The 15,971-nt window shown below is 39.7% G+C and overlaps 1 protein-coding gene across 2 annotated transcripts in view; it reads left to right on the top strand.

Annotated features, from left to right (window-relative positions):
* Positions 1–15,971, top strand: part of LOC112253028 (cGMP-dependent protein kinase 1) — a 143,618-nt gene that overhangs the window by 30,868 nt on the left and 96,779 nt on the right. For both annotated transcript variants that reach the window (XM_024424888.2, XM_024424887.2), the window contains exon 2: positions 4,943–5,109. In XM_024424888.2, the coding sequence (XP_024280656.1) occupies positions 4,943–5,109 (167 nt within the window). The remainder of the gene's footprint in view (positions 1–4,942; positions 5,110–15,971) is intronic.

Genomic DNA, 15,971 nt, shown 5'->3' with positions numbered 1-15,971 from the left:
GAGACGGAGGCCCAAAATAATTCCCTTATTTTCCTTCCCCTTATCTGTGTTGGTATCAGCAAGTAGGGATCAAATTACATTTTGGAAAGTCTGTATGCCACATCCTTTGTCTCTATATGATATCTCTGAAACGTGTGAATGACAATTACTTAATGTGAAAGGTTTTGTACCGTCAGTGTTTGAAAGGTTATACTTCACTTTCATTCACCTTAGACAACTTCAGAACAGTTTTGGCGCATTTTTTAAGTAAAAGCATGTTGTCATCATAGTCATTGTCTTGAACAAGCAGACATTTATGGTTGTCAACGCAGAGGCCTTTGACAACCATTGAGTAATGAGTTTCAATTGAGCTGCCCCTCTATCAATTAGAACAGAGCACTGTGATGTTTACTCAATGGCTTGGAAATCAATGTCTCTCCTCTGTTTGACCAACTTTCAATATTTATTTATTTGTCTGTATTGGTTTAGATAGCTGAAAAAAAATAAAAAACAGCAGACTGCTCTTGTCAGTAATACTTTGTTTATTCAGCGTATGTGTCGGCCTATTGGCCTTCATCAGAGGGTTTAGAAAACCTGTTTTTAAAAAGATGTGGCCTTTAAAATGCTGAGGTATATTAATGGCCTTGTTCTTTCTCTCACAGTTTTACTCTCTTTATATTTAAACCTAGTTCTCTGGATTATGTCTGTTGGTCTCTCTCTCTATCTCTATTTTCACTCGCTCAACCTCTCTCTCCCTTATTCTTCTAAAAGAGCATATTTTCTCCTTTTAAGGAAGACAGACCGTGTTCAGTCCCCAAACCTGACTGAGTGTGTGTATCTTCCCTTCCAACGGAGAGAAAGAGAAGAGGAAGGAGAGGAGGAGGAGAGGAGGTTGGGTGTGTAATGGGGTGGCTGGCTGGAGTATAGAGGACATGAAACAGAGAGAAGTTACTGGACTGCAGGCTCCTTCACTCTGGGGTCCGTAGTGTAGTAGGGAGGCCAGGAACCCTCACTCCTTTCCTGGGTGTAAATCTGTCAAAGTCAGGGTTAGGGTTAAGGAGAGAAGCTTCTGGAGGTATGCTAAAATGTTACCCCTCCCTACTGTGCTTCTCTTTACTCTCTCATGGTTACGATTAAAGGGTAGATTGAAATATAGTGTTGTTTTTAAAGTATGCTCCTTTTATACCTTCATAACATCAAAAAAGAATAGGCATAAAATGTATGCACGCATGACTGTAAGTAAGTCACTTTGGATAAAAGTGTCTGCTAAATTACATATATTATTGTATTATATTTTGTCAGTCTGGCTGTATGTGGTCACTCCTAAAGAGGAAAGGGGACTACCTAGTCAGTTGTACAACTGAATGCCTTCAACTGAAATGTGTTTTCAGCATTTAACCCAACCCCTCTGACTTCCATCTTCGGCACCCAGGGAACAGTGGGTTAACAGCCTCATTCAGGGGCAGAACAACAGAACGGGGATTCGATCCAGCAACCTTTTAGTTACTGGCCCAACGCTCTAACCACTAGGCTAGGAACAGAGGGGTGTTTGGTGGTGTGTTGCCACAGAATTCTGGGCGGGACTTTAGAAGCTCGGGCAACACTTCAAACCGTCTCCCTTTTGTGAGTTCTATTCTCAGCATCCTTTGAGAGGTAGAAAGGGTTTCCTGTCCCTATTTTATCCAAGCTTCTCTTTGAAGACAGCAGTTCTCGTTGGATTAACCCTGTTACATGTGATTAGCCTCTTTTACAGAATTGGATGATAGAGAGCCGCATGACACTACCCTGTCTGCTTCCCTGTGGAAGGATTTCAGTACATAACAGACACAGAACATCTCAGTATACAGCACATTACACCCAATCTTGTCTAATCTAATTCTATGTTCTGTTCAAAAGTAGTGCACTAGGGAATGGGGTTTTATTTGAGATTTTGTCAAGGGGCTGCAAAGCATCAATGGAATCAGGTGCAAAATTGTGGTGTTTAGGTGCAGAATGTGAGCTGGGACCATGGATATTAACAAGATGCTAACTAACACTGACATATAAACAGAGACTCTTAAAATAAAAAACAATATATCAATAGGATTATCCAAAATGCACCTTCACAGGTATTTAATCTGATGGGTTCTGATTTATAAACTTCAAAAATGGTTAATCATCAGGTATCCTATGGAAAGGAGAAGGGCCACAGTCTGGTTGTTACACCAGAAGTTAATGGTTGTCTGTAGGAGGAATGCATATGGTGGAGTCAATTAAGGTTGGATATGAGCCAGCAGATTGGAATGTTACTGTGTGAGGGAAAGGCAATCACATGGTTGTGGTCACTGATAAGGGTGGAGAGTTGTGGATTAGAGAGGAATGGTGGCCGAGGTCAGGTCAGGTCACATTAATGGAGAAGGAGCAGTTTATTACCCACATCACTTAACTTCCTGCCTAGCAATAAATAATTAATGTTTAGAGGGAAGGAGGAGACGTAATCTAAACTGGGGTATATATACACTTGTGCTGTTGGGAACACCATCTTGGTCTGTTCAGCTGTCTGACCTATTGGGTGAATAAACTTGGTTTGAGCTTTTAATAGTTTTTACCCTGTCATTTAGAACCTAACACATCAATTAAATGTCACTCTATAATCGGATCACTCACAATAATTTAAACATCAATACCATAGTACATTTCAACATGTGAGGACATAATATTACATGAAAAGCATTTAACGAATAAGGATTATGAAAATAGCCCTCAACATTCTAATTACTGAGCGTGCGTGCCGGTCACATTCGCATAGTTATCCATCAGGTGCGCGTGCTCAGTAATGAGAACGTGCAGTTCACTCACACAATCCGCGGTGGTGAGTAGGGGCTGGCGATACAATACTTTAAACTCTATTAAACAATGTTTACATTTCTTCTCGTGTGTGATATTTTGTGAAATAACTGTTGGACATGTTAAGCGATAGGAATATGTTTGAAAATGCTAGCAAAATGAACAAACAGCAATGATTTGCAAATTGTGGTTGGCGCCAGATGAGGGAAATGCGTTGGAGTGGAATGTCAGAAGTGTCATTACACTCCTCTTTGGGTGCTATACCTCAAGCTCACCTATGGGTTTCTGCATTGCCACATAAACATTTGACACAACTCCACTTTTTTTTATGGCCCCCCGGTTCCTGCACTGCTCCCCCTCCCTGCATCTTTGCCCTCCTTACTTTTCCCATTTTCTCCCCCTCGTTTACTTTCTTCTCAATGGTCAACCTCTACGTACATTTCACTTTCTCTCCATCTGTCACTTTTTCTGAACCTCATTCTGAGAAAATACTCAATCAACAAACTGTTCTCTGCAAACTCATGTCTGAAAGGATTGTACAGATTTTGGGCATTTGTTCAGCTTGGCTCTGCCTAAATTAACATCCCTCCCTGTCCCCATCTCTTTTGATATGACTATGTTATTCTCTCTGGCTTTCTTTGAATTTGGCTTCTAAAGCAGCTGGGAAAATGAGGCAGTTTAGAATAGAAAACTTTGTATTAGCCTTGTACTCTGTGTTTTTTGGTTCATGCAAACACCAGGGGTGTAGGCCTATTCACTAACAAACAAACAGAACGGAAGCAAACAGAACATAACAGGGACGGAATTTATCCAATATAAATATTTGTTTTCTGTGCAAAACATTTTCTGTATTTTACTTCTTCGGGATCGGTGCCCCTTCCACAGGACGGTTGAGCTAATGTAGGCTAATGCGATTAGCATGAGGTTGTAAGTAGCAAGAACATTTCCCAGGACATAGACATATCTGATATTGGCAGAAAGCTTAAATTATTGTTAATCTAACTGCACTGTCCAATTTTCAGTAGCTATTACAGTGAAAGAATACCATGCTATTGTTTGAGGAGAGCGCACAATTTTGAACATGAAAAGTTATTAATAAACAAATTAGGCACACCTGGACAGACTTAATACCAAATTTTGAACAGGAATACAATGGTTCATTGGATCAGTCTAAATCTTTGCACATACACTGCTGCCATCTATTGGCCAAATCGAAATTGCACCTGGGCTGGAATAATACATTATGGCCTTTCTCCAGCATTTCAAAGATGGTACAAAAAAATACAAAAGAAATGTTTTTTTCTTCTTTGTATTATCTTTTACCAGATCTATTGTGTTATATTCTCCTATGTTCCTTTCACATTTCCACAAACGTCAAAGTGTTTCCTTTCAAATGCTACCAAGAATATACATATCCTTGCTTCAGGGCCTGAGCTACAGACAGTTCGATTTGGGTATGTCATTTTAGGCTAAAATTGAAAAAAAGGGGTGGATCCTTAAGAGGTTTTAACTGTTTCAGTTGCAAAACGCTTTGCTACGGTGTGTGACTAATGAATACACCCCTGACATTTATTACTGCGCTTTGGCTCATACTATCCCATAGCAAGAGGTTGCACAGCATATTCGTAGCATAAAATAACTGTGTTCACATCTCTTAAACGAGCTATGTGGATTACTATTGTAGAAAGTCTAAGCAAATTAGTCTTTACAAAGTGTACTTTTAATCAGATCAATACATTTCTGTTCGGCATTGATTTCCTGTGTTTCTTGTTCCAGCTGTTGAAGCCAATCAAATACGAGTCACCTTGAAACCACAGAATTGAAAACATGTTTTTTTAATGGGTTATTTCCTGAAAATTCATTTGAAAAAGGATTTCAAATTCAGCAGGCTCAAAATACACCACAGTAGACATTGAACTGCTGAATCTAAATTAAGTCAACTTTTTGTAGGGTATTATGCAATCGTTCAGTGTTTCCACCTTGCTTTTTTAGGCACATTAAGGTGTAAAAAAGAGGCAAAGAAATGGCTAGGGGGTATCCACTCCACCTAAACAATGCTAAGGAAAACACAAATTCCTTACAATTACATATTACCATATTAATCCCATTTTCCCTACTTCCTCCTCCTCTAACCCAGGTCTAAGGACCTGATCAAGGAAGCCATATTGGACAATGACTTCATGAAGAACCTGGAGCTGTCTCAGATCCAGGAGATCGTGGACTGCATGTACCCTGTGGAGTATGGCAAAGACAGCTGTATCATCAAGGAAGGTGACGTGGGCTCACTGGTCTACGTCATGGAAGGTAAATACCGTAGCTTTACTCTCTCCCTGCGTCACACACTGTGATGTGTATGTCTGGTATTGGGGTTGTTTGAAGCTCTTAAATGTTATTGGTGTTGTTTGAAACAGGAAATGATAAGCATTATTGGGAATTACCGTTACAGTTAGGAGATCAGGGCTTGACCCCTCTGTCCAGACTGGATCTCAAGGGATTTTGGAATGTGCCTTTTAGTTTAATGCTTTACCACAATGACATTGTATTAATAAAGTCCTACACAAATAAAACCTTCACAGGGCACTTTTTCCTTTCCGTAATCACCACAGGCTTGACTTCTAGGATTCTGGAATGGGGCAATTTAGACAAATGTTTGTGTCTAAAATTTTTGGAAAGATAAGTGAATTTAAGTGATCTTGTCAATGGAAAAGACACTGCCCTGCACTATAAACCTCTACCGACCCTTAGCAATAGTAATTTGAAACATTATTAAAAGTTATCTGTTTGCAATAGTGTTATCTTTGCTTGTCTATGGGGGATACTACTCAGAGATAAATGTGTGTGTGTAATAGTTAGTGTGGCATTTAAAGTTAATTAGAGCGATTATTGATTGACGCCAGTGGAGGAGCAGTCCACTGATTTAAATGATGTCATCTGCAGCAGCTTTTATGGATTCTAGGTGCCTTATTGGATAAACATTTGGTAAGATTTTTTATTTATTTTTGTCATGCAGTAAACATTGTGTTGTCAATTTAAATGAACCCAAACAGGCTTTTGCTCTCTTTAGATCTGGAATCCCCATCACGGCCAATGCTGACTGAATATATTTGACACTATAAAATCAATATAGTCCCAACATCTCTGAAATAGCAGCACATAGTGTACATGAATTGAGTATATCGGGGAAAAAAGTCTGGTACACATTTCTATTGTGGTCCTCTAACTCGGCTAACCCTCTCCACCTGTAAAGACGAGTGGCATGTGTTGAAGGAAGCACACTATGTTGACTGAGCTGTCTCATTGTCACTGACACAGTGTCACTGACATTGACGGCTCTTCAACAGGAAGGCTGCTAAAATAAACTCCTCACATATTACTTTGAGTTTAGGAGAGACAGCTCATTTCTTCGCCTGTAGACTTATAATATGAACACCTCAAGAGGTAGATATCAGCACTGCGGCATTTAAAGTTGATTATGTATATGAGAAGGTTAGCCTTCATCAGATTGACAGCATCAGCGAGATTGTGGGGGTGCAGACGTTTTCAGATTGTATTGTTTATATACAGGATGGGTGTGTGTGATGTAGGTGGAATCTACTCAGGGGTAATTTGCCTCAAGGTGGGCTGTGTATAGATAGGGCATTGGGCCACCACGGGCTGCCAGAATAGCTTCAATGCACCTTGGCATAGATTCTACAAGTGTCTGGAACTCTATTCGAGGGATGCGACACCATTCTTCCATGGGAAATTTCATAATTTGGTGTTTTACACACACTCGCGCAGACACACACACCCTTTAATTAATCCCCCTATATGCTTATTTGAGACCCCTCTTTCAAAGCCTCTGTGATCCCTTCTTCTAGCCATGGTAGCCAAAATAATGGGCAAGTGGGCATTTGTATACATGACCCCAAGCATGATGTGATGTTACTTGCTTAATTAACTCAGGAACAGCACCTGTGTGGAAGGACCTGCTTTCAACATACTCAGCACCCCTCATTTACTGAAGTGTTTCCTTTATTTTGGCAGTTACCTGTACCTCATTGATCAATACCACCTATACTTTCCCATTAGTTTGACTTAGACACCAAACTAGTTCTGAAATCAAGACACACACACCCACACACACCCACACACACACACACACACACACACACACACACACCCACACACACACACACACACACACACACACACAAACACATACACACTAGTGTGTGTGTATGTGTCTGCATTTTTTACTGTGTGTGTGGCATTCGATATCACCATCTGCATCAATAGAGTTGGATCTCCTGTTGAGTGCAAGTGTCTCCCTCACCACATGATAATACATCTCCCCACAGGATGGACACATTCAGACAGATGATGTGGAGCATGCTTCAGAGGATTTGTTTGGAGACTGGGTTTTTCTCAGTGACAAACACATAGTAAAAGGTGCTTTCTCAATAAAAGGTTTATGAATTGGCTTGAGAGGCTTGATACTTTGAAATTTAAATGTTTTAAATATAACCTTTATTTGAATGAAAGGCGATTAAAACAGTGTTGGATACAGCCTTTATTTACCCTGCTCACTCCTTTCATTCAACCACTTCTCAGCTCTTTCTTGACATCTTCATTTTAATGACTTACCTGAGCTCTTTTGTGTGTAGGAGACCTCTCCTAACCTTCTGTCCTTACTTCAGCTGTAGGTTTCTACCTTTACTCAATCTGCTTCAGTGGTAAATGTTAGTAGTTTCACCCTGAGGTCAAGAGCCTTGATTTAAGTGGGAAAAGGTCCAGTCTGTGACCTTTAAGCAGGACTGTCTACAGGACTGCTGGCCGTGGCCTTGCCAAGCCTTTGACAGCCAGCATCCTCTGGCCTTTATTTCTGCTGTCAGTAGCTATGTTTCCATTCACTTGTCCAATGATTTTTTTTTGTCGACATTTAGAAACTTTGCATAGAAAATAGATTTGACAATTGCCTGCTATGGTGCGTTCCCTTTAACTATCTTTGCTTCGATTAAAAACAGCTGGACATAGTGATTTTTATTTTTTAAATTTTATTTCACCTTTATTTAACCAGGTAGGCTAGTTGAGAACAAGTTCTCATTTACAACTGCGACCTGGCCAAGATAAAGCATAGCAGTGTGAGCAGACAACACAGAGTTACACATGGAATAAACAATTAACAAGTCAATAACACAGTAGAAAACAAAGGGGGAGTCTATATACAATGTGTGCAAAAGGCATGAGGAGGTAGACGAATAGTTACAATTTTGCAGATTAACACTGGAGTGATAAATGATCAGATGGTCATGTACAGGTAGAGATATTGGTGTGCAAAAGAGCAGAAAAGTAAATAAATAAAAACAGTATGGGGATGAGGTAGGTGAAAATGGGTGGGCTATTTACCAATAGACTATGTACAGCTGCAGCGATCGGTTAGCTGCTCAGATAGCTGATGTTTGAAGTTGGTGAGGGAGATAAAAGTCTCCAACTTCAGCGATTTTTGCAATTCGTTCCAGTCACAGGCAGCAGAGTACTGGAACGAAAGGCGGCCAAATGAGGTGTTGGCTTTAGGGATGATCAGTGAGATACACCTGCTGGAGTGCGTGCTACGGATGGGTGTTGCCATCGTGACCAGTGAACTGAGATAAGGCGGAGCTTTACCTAGCATGGACTTGTAGATGACCTGGAGCCAGTGGGTCTGGCGACGAATATGTAGCGAGGGCCAGCCGACTAGAGCATACAAGTCGCAGTGGTGGGTGGTATAAGGTGCTTTAGTGACAAAACGGATGGCACTGTGATATACTGCATCCAGTTTGCTGAGTAGAGTGTTGGAAGCCATTTTGTAGATGACATCGCCGAAGTCGAGGATTGGTAGGATAGTCAGTTTTACTAGGGTAAGCTTGGCGGCGTGAGTGAAGGAGGCTTTGTTGCGGAATAGAAAGCCGACTCTTGATTTGATTTTTGATTGGAGATGTTTGATATGAGTCTGGAAGGAGAGTTTGCAGTCTAGCCAGACACCTAGGTACTTATAGATGTCCACATATTCAAGGTCGGAACCATCCAGGGTGGTGATGCTAGTCGGGCATGCGGGTGCAGGCAGCGATCGGTTGAAAAGCATGCATTTGGTTTTACTAGCGTTTAAGAGCAGTTGGAGGCCACGGAAGGAGTGTTGTATGGCATTGAAGCTTGTTTGGAGGTTAGATAGCACAGTGTCCAATGACAGGCCGAAATCATTTACAAATATTTGCCATGTTCTAATAATTCTCATGTGCCAATTTATCGCCACCGTCCGTGCCATGGTGAAACTTGCCCTCCTGTAGATCTGCACTAATTGGATGGGGAAACTTGCATCCAGCCATCCAGAAAAGCAAGGCAAATTAATTAATCCATTCTTTAAAGTCAGGACAAGGATCCTGCAAAGAAAGATAGTTGAAGTATATTTAGCAGGCTGTAGGCATTTAGAATTAAATGTGGAGTGGAGCTTCATACCGACGTCTTGACATCACGTGTTCTGTGTACCTTCAAATCATAATTTTTTTCGAAAAACACAGTTTCTCTCATCATTTGTCAGAATAAAAGTAAACAAAACACACCCGTGTCAAATGGATAAAAATGTTGTTGATCTTTTGAAAACGTCTCCTATATCTGCAGTTTACAATGCTTTTGTCGAATAAAGCTGGGTCAATGGAAACCTGCCTATGTCACGCCCTGGTCTAAGTATTTTGTGTTTTCTTTATTATTTTGGTCAGGCCAGGGTGTGACATGGGTTTATTCTGTGGTGTATTTAGTCTTGGGTTTTTGGTATAGTGGGGTTTTCTAGAAAAGTCTATGGTTGCCTGAAGTGGTTCTCAATCAGAGGCAGGTGTTTATCATTGTCTCTGATTGGGAACCATATTTAGGCAGCCATATTCTTTGAGTGTTTCGTGGGTGATTGTTCCTGTTCCTGTGTTACTTTGCGCCAGTATAGGCTGTTTCGGTTTTCGTGTTACGGTTTTTGTATTGTTCGGGTTTATTCATTATTAAACATGTATGAAAATTACCACGCTGCATTTTGGTCCGATCCTTGCTACACCTCTTCGTCAGAGGAGGAGATAGAAGAAAACCGTAACAGCCTACTGGTGTAACTCAATTGTATCAGTGTTTGTGACGAACCGTTAGCCCCGGGGTAGCCACTCTCCAGCAGGGGATAGCTCATCAGCATAAAATCAAATCAAAGTTTATTTGTCACGTGCGCCGAATACAACAGGTGTAGACCTTACAGTGAAATGCTTACTTACAGGCTCTAACCAATAGTGCAAAGAAGATATTAGGTGAACAATAGGTAGGTAAAGAAATAAAACAACAGTAAAAAGACAGGCTATATACAGTAGCGAGGCTATAAAAGTAGCGAGGCTACATACAGACATCAGTTAGACAGGCTGATTGAGGTAGTATGTACATGTAGATATGATTAAAGTGACTATGCATATATGATGAACAGAGAGCAGCAGTAGCGTAAAATAGGGGTTGGCGGGTGGTGGGCGGGACACAATGCAGATAGCCCGGATAGCCACTTTGCGGGAGCACTGGTTGGTCGGCCCAATTGAGGTAGTATGTACATGAATTTCATAGTTAAAGTGACTATGCATATATGATAAACAGAGAGTAGCAGCAGTGTAAAAAGAGGGGTGGGTGGTTGGGGGGGGCACACAATGCAAATAGTCTGGGTAGCCATTTGATTACCTGTTCAGGAGTCTTATGGCTTGGGGGTAAAAACTGTTGAGAAGTCTTTTTGTCCTAGACTTGGCACTCTGGTACCGCTTGCCATGCGGAAGTAGAGAGAACAGTCTATGACTGGGGTGGCTGGGGTATTTGACCATTTTTAGGGCCTTCCTCTGACACCGCCTGGTGTAGAGGTCCTGGATGGCAGGCAGCTTAGCCCCAGTGATGTACTGGGCCGTACGCACTACCCTCTGTAGTGCCTTGAGGTCAGGATGGGGAGTGTACATTCAGCCCTTTAAAATGGAACCCGTTTTTTGAGGATTGAATAGTTGCAGAACTTGGGCTGAGGTAAACTTACTGTGCTGTTCAATTTGATGAATAATGGCCTAAATGAATGAGTTTGACATAAGTCTCTGGTCCAGTGTAGTTGACATGGAGCTGCTCTTGAACACTGGGAGTTCTGATTGAGTGATTGGGTGATTGGGATCTGAACGCTCTTACAGGTTGATAATGGGGATAATAATGGAGGTAATTAGATCCCATTATTATCAAGTGTTTCCTTGACAATGCAATTTACAACTCCCATTAAGTTATAAATCTGTTATAATCAAATACATTTCTCACTTATTAGAGGGCCTCAGCTGAATCCATCTCTCTTGATCCCAAGTTTGTCCAGACTTTCCCTTCTTTCCCTCTTTTCAAAATTTCTATGAGACTAGTTAAAATCTACACTATTGGATTCAGGGGATTTAAAGTTAATGGCATATCCTGAGGGATTTAGCATTATGTTGACACAAATCGGACACACTCCCCAATGATGTTTTTCTACCACACTTTTAAGAAATGAGAAATGTTGCATTGTGATGTATTGGTTCCTATTAGAGTTCAGTTGTTGGATTGAAGGTCTGTTTTAGATGTCACCGCCACGTTCAGAACCAGTCAGATAAAAACGGAAACACTTTGGCAAATAATACACACTGTCTGAGGCTTATGTAGAGTCCCTTGAAAGACGTTGTCGACAAACAGAGCATTTGCATTTTTTTTGTTCCTTTTCTCTAAGTCTCCCGAAAGGTCAACTTTGCTTGACGCTTGATTGTATTGTTAATGTTGTGAAATACCTTAACAAGTTTTCCTATGATACTCTAGTTGATATTGTGCTGATATACCCCAATTCATACGTGCTCTCCTTAACTGTTCCTTTTCTAGTTTTTGTTTGCATATTAATATCATATAAAAGCAATCAGAAAATGATGCAGGGGTTAACTTTTTTCACTTTTTATTCTATGATGCATATTTTATTAATGTGATAGGCTACACCCCTTAGTTTCCCTGCCATCCCCTCCCCTCCATGTCACCTTATAGGCTACTTGATCTCATAGACTCAATGCAATTGACTTGAAATGCCAAGAGACAAATACTTGTTCCTGTACACTATTATGTGTGATATTCGCTGTCATAAATGATGTATTTGTGTAGCTGAACTTGAATTGTTTAAAGAAATTATGAAAGAGATTGGTGTGTTTTTTAAAAATGATTTTATCATGGCATGGGGTTGTTCATTGACAGACATCTATTTGTTTAAAATCTATCACTTTATATTTTTGAGCAAAACGCTATGTATCTGTCACGTTCTGACCTTAGTTCCTTTGTTTTGTTTTAGTATGGTCAGGGTGTGAGTTGGGGTGGGCAGTCTATGTTCCTTTTTCTATAAATTGGGATTTCTGTGTTTGGCCTGGTATGGTTCTCAATCAGAGGCAGCTGTCAATCGTTGTCCCTGATTGAGAACCATACTTAGGTAGCCTGGTTTCACTTTTGAGTTGTAGGTGATTATTTTCCATGTCAGTGTTTGTTCCACACGGGACTGTTTTGTTTGTTTTGTACATTCTCTCGTTATTTTGTATTTTAGTGTTCAGGCAAATAAACAAGATGAACACTTACCACGCTGCGCATTGGTCCTCCGATCCTTCCTACTACTCCTCCTTGTCAGAGGAGTGTGACAGTATCTGCCTCTCTCAGACAAATAAGTAATACTGCAAGGTTTTGTACAGTCAAATATAACAAATAACTACATTTAATAAAGAACTGTCAAATGATACATCAATATTTAAAAATAATGATTCAAAACTGTAACGGTTTTCTTGTGTCGAAGGAGAGGCGGACCAAAACGCAGCGTGGTTATTATTCATGGTTCTTTAATAAAGAAACTATACATGAACAGACTAACAAAACCAAGAAATGTGAAAAACCAAAACAGCCCTATCTGGTGCAAACACAGAGACAGGAACAATCACCCACAAAACAGGAACAATCACCCACAAAACCCACAAAACACCAAACAGGCTACCTAAATATGATTCCCAATCAGAGACAATGACTAACACCTGCCTCTGATTGAGAACCATATCAGGCCAAACACAGAAACAGACAACATAGAATGCCCACTCAGATCACACCCTGACCAAACAAAACGTAGAAACATACAAAGCAAACTATGGTCAGGGTGTGACAAAAACAGTAATATGAGCTCTGTATGTAAAACATTTACATTTGACATTTTAGTCATTCAGCAGATGCTCTTATCCAGAGTGTATTCATCATAAGATAGCTGCAGTATGGGAGACAACCACATATCAAACTCAAATATACAGGATATGAACATTCCAGTGCAGCTTAACAATCTCAACAATGGTAGCATTTAGTAAAAAAATCAAACATATTTTCATACACATCTATAAATTAAAAATCTGAGAACAGTAATATTTTGCAAACATGAAACAATAATTTCTGATGAGAAAACACAAATGTGAGTAATTGGTGGATATTTGTTGTTAGATGTAGGTTTTCATGGAGTCAACCTTGCCATTGAGCACCAAGCCCAACTCTCTAAAAGGCACACAAACCAATTTATCACAACTCAGTGAAGTGAAGACAACCCTGGCTTCAAGCTCTAAATGAATCTCAGAGAACACCACCCAATTAAGTTTAATGTCTTTACTTACAGCATGTTTTAAGACATACAAATATTTGATCAAATATGTGAAATGTCCAGATCGGGCTTAATGGGTACCAAGTGTACCCTTTAAGCCCAGGGGTTTTCCAAATAAGTCCATCTCTTAAATAATACTTTTAAACTAATTTCCATATGTTCAAAACTTACAAACGGACATTTCTTATGTAAAATGTGATTATATTAATCTAAAGTTATTAAAATAAACAGATCAATACTATTCATAATAGAAGTAGCAATCATAACACGGGGGTGTCCAATCATATCCATAGAGATAAATGTGGAATTAGAATTTTGTTCTTGCCGACCACCTGCTTCAACTAATCAACTAATCATAGACTTGAATCTAGACACGATTAGTTGAATCAGGTGTGTTATTGCTTGGCCATGGATTAAGGCAGCCCCTCACACCTCTCTGATTCATGCAGAAGACACATTTCAGTTGAATATATTCAGTTGTGAAACTGACTAGGTATCCCCTTTCCATTTCCACAAACCTGCACCCACACTGGCCCTCTGTGGATAAGAAGCCATACAACAAAGTCCATAACAAAGTCCATAACACATACAGAAAAAATACATTTCAATGAGTTATCTGAAAGTTGATTCATATTTGCTGTACTGCCATTTTTTTTTTATTAGTTCAACTTGTCTTCCTAAAGTCTATCTGAAGACAGTTTCAAATCTCCCTCTCTACTGTGTGTTAAAAAGGTACATGTGGTGGACCAAAAAACAGAATCACCTGGATGAATGAAAGACAATGCCCCCACCAAAAAGTGCATGAGTAGTCGCCTAATTTGTTTGCATTTAATCCACCACTTGTAAGTCTTTACTCCATAATATCCCTCAAGCCTGATCTTATCCTTCTCTCTGCATCAATGACTACCTGTCCACTACAAACGTCTTGGTGAGTACAGACATTTTTTAATGGTTTCTAATCTTGGTAAAGCCACCATGGCTAGATGTACAATATTGCATACAGTGCCTTCAGAAAGTATTCAGACCCCTTGACTTTTTCCACAATTTGTCACGCTACAGCCTTATTCTAATTTAGAAAATATATTTTTTAATCCTCAGCAATCTACACACAATACCCCATAATGACAAGGCGAGAACAGGTTTTTAGAAATTCTTGCAAATGTATTAAAAATTAAAAAAAACATTTACATACAGTACCAGTCAAAAGTTTGGACACCCCTACTCATTCAAAGTTTATTTTTATTTTTTACTAATTTCTTCATTGTATAAAAATATTGAAGACATCAGATCTATGAAATAACACATATGGAATTATGTAGTAACCCAAAAAGTGTTAAACAAATCTAAATATATTTTAGATTCTTCAAAGTAGCCACCCTTTGCCTTGATGACAGCTTTGCACACTCTTGGCATTCTCTCAACCAGTTTCATAAACTGGTTGAAACTATAGTTTATTAACAAGAAATTTGTGGAGTGGTTGAAAAACGAGTTTTAATGACTCCAACCTAAGTGTATGTAAACTTCCGACTTCAACTGTACAGTACCAGTCAAAGGTATGGACACCCCTACTCATTCAAGGGTTTTTCTTTATTTTGACTATTTTCTACATTGTAGAATAATAGTGAAGACATCAAAACAATGAAATAACACATATGGAACATTCAAAATTATGAAGGGATGGTTCACTCGTCTTTTGAGTGAACTTCTGGAAGTGAATGATGGAAGACAACACACCCCCTTCAACATGCATACTGCAAAAACTCATCTTGTTTCCTCTTCATATTATCTTTGGTTGATATGAAAAAACAAACATGGTGGCTTGCACAAACTACCCATCGGCTGATGACTTTAGATTTCTAGAAAGTGTTTTACTCAATTACTTTGATCAATGGTGAGCTCACCCGTGATGTGATGAATGGTAAATAGTAATTGCTATTAGTTCATTCATATTATTCATTTTTGCGCCGAATACAACAGGTGTAGGTAGAACATAGCGTTAAATGCTTACTTACAAGCCCTTAACCAACAATGCAGTTCAAGAGAGTTAAGAAAATATTTACCAAATAAACAAAAGTAAAAAATAATACAAAGTAACACAATGAAATAACAATAACGAGGCTATATACAGGGGGTACCGGAAATGAGTCAATGTGCAGGAGTGCAGGTTAGTCGACGCAATTTTTACACGTACTGTAGGTAGGGGTAAAGTGACTATGCATAGATAATAAACAGCAGGTAGTAGCCGTGTAAAAACAATTGGGGGGGTCAATGTAAATTGTCCAGCAGTCTTATGGCTTCGGGGTAGAAGCTGTTAAGGGGATTTTTGGTCCTAGACATGGCGTTCCGGTACCACTTGCCCTGCGGTAGCAGAGAGATCAGTCTATGACTTGGGTGACTAGAGTCTTTGACAATTTTTGGGCTTTCCTCTGACCGCCAGGTATATAGGTCCTGGATGGCAGGAAGCTTGGCCACAGTGATGTACTGGGCCGTACGC

The sequence above is a fragment of the Oncorhynchus tshawytscha genome, linkage group LG06 (assembly GCF_018296145.1).
Source record: "Oncorhynchus tshawytscha isolate Ot180627B linkage group LG06, Otsh_v2.0, whole genome shotgun sequence".
Classification (NCBI taxonomy): domain Eukaryota; kingdom Metazoa; phylum Chordata; class Actinopteri; order Salmoniformes; family Salmonidae; genus Oncorhynchus; species Oncorhynchus tshawytscha.
This window is presented reverse-complemented; position numbering and strand designations above follow the sequence as displayed.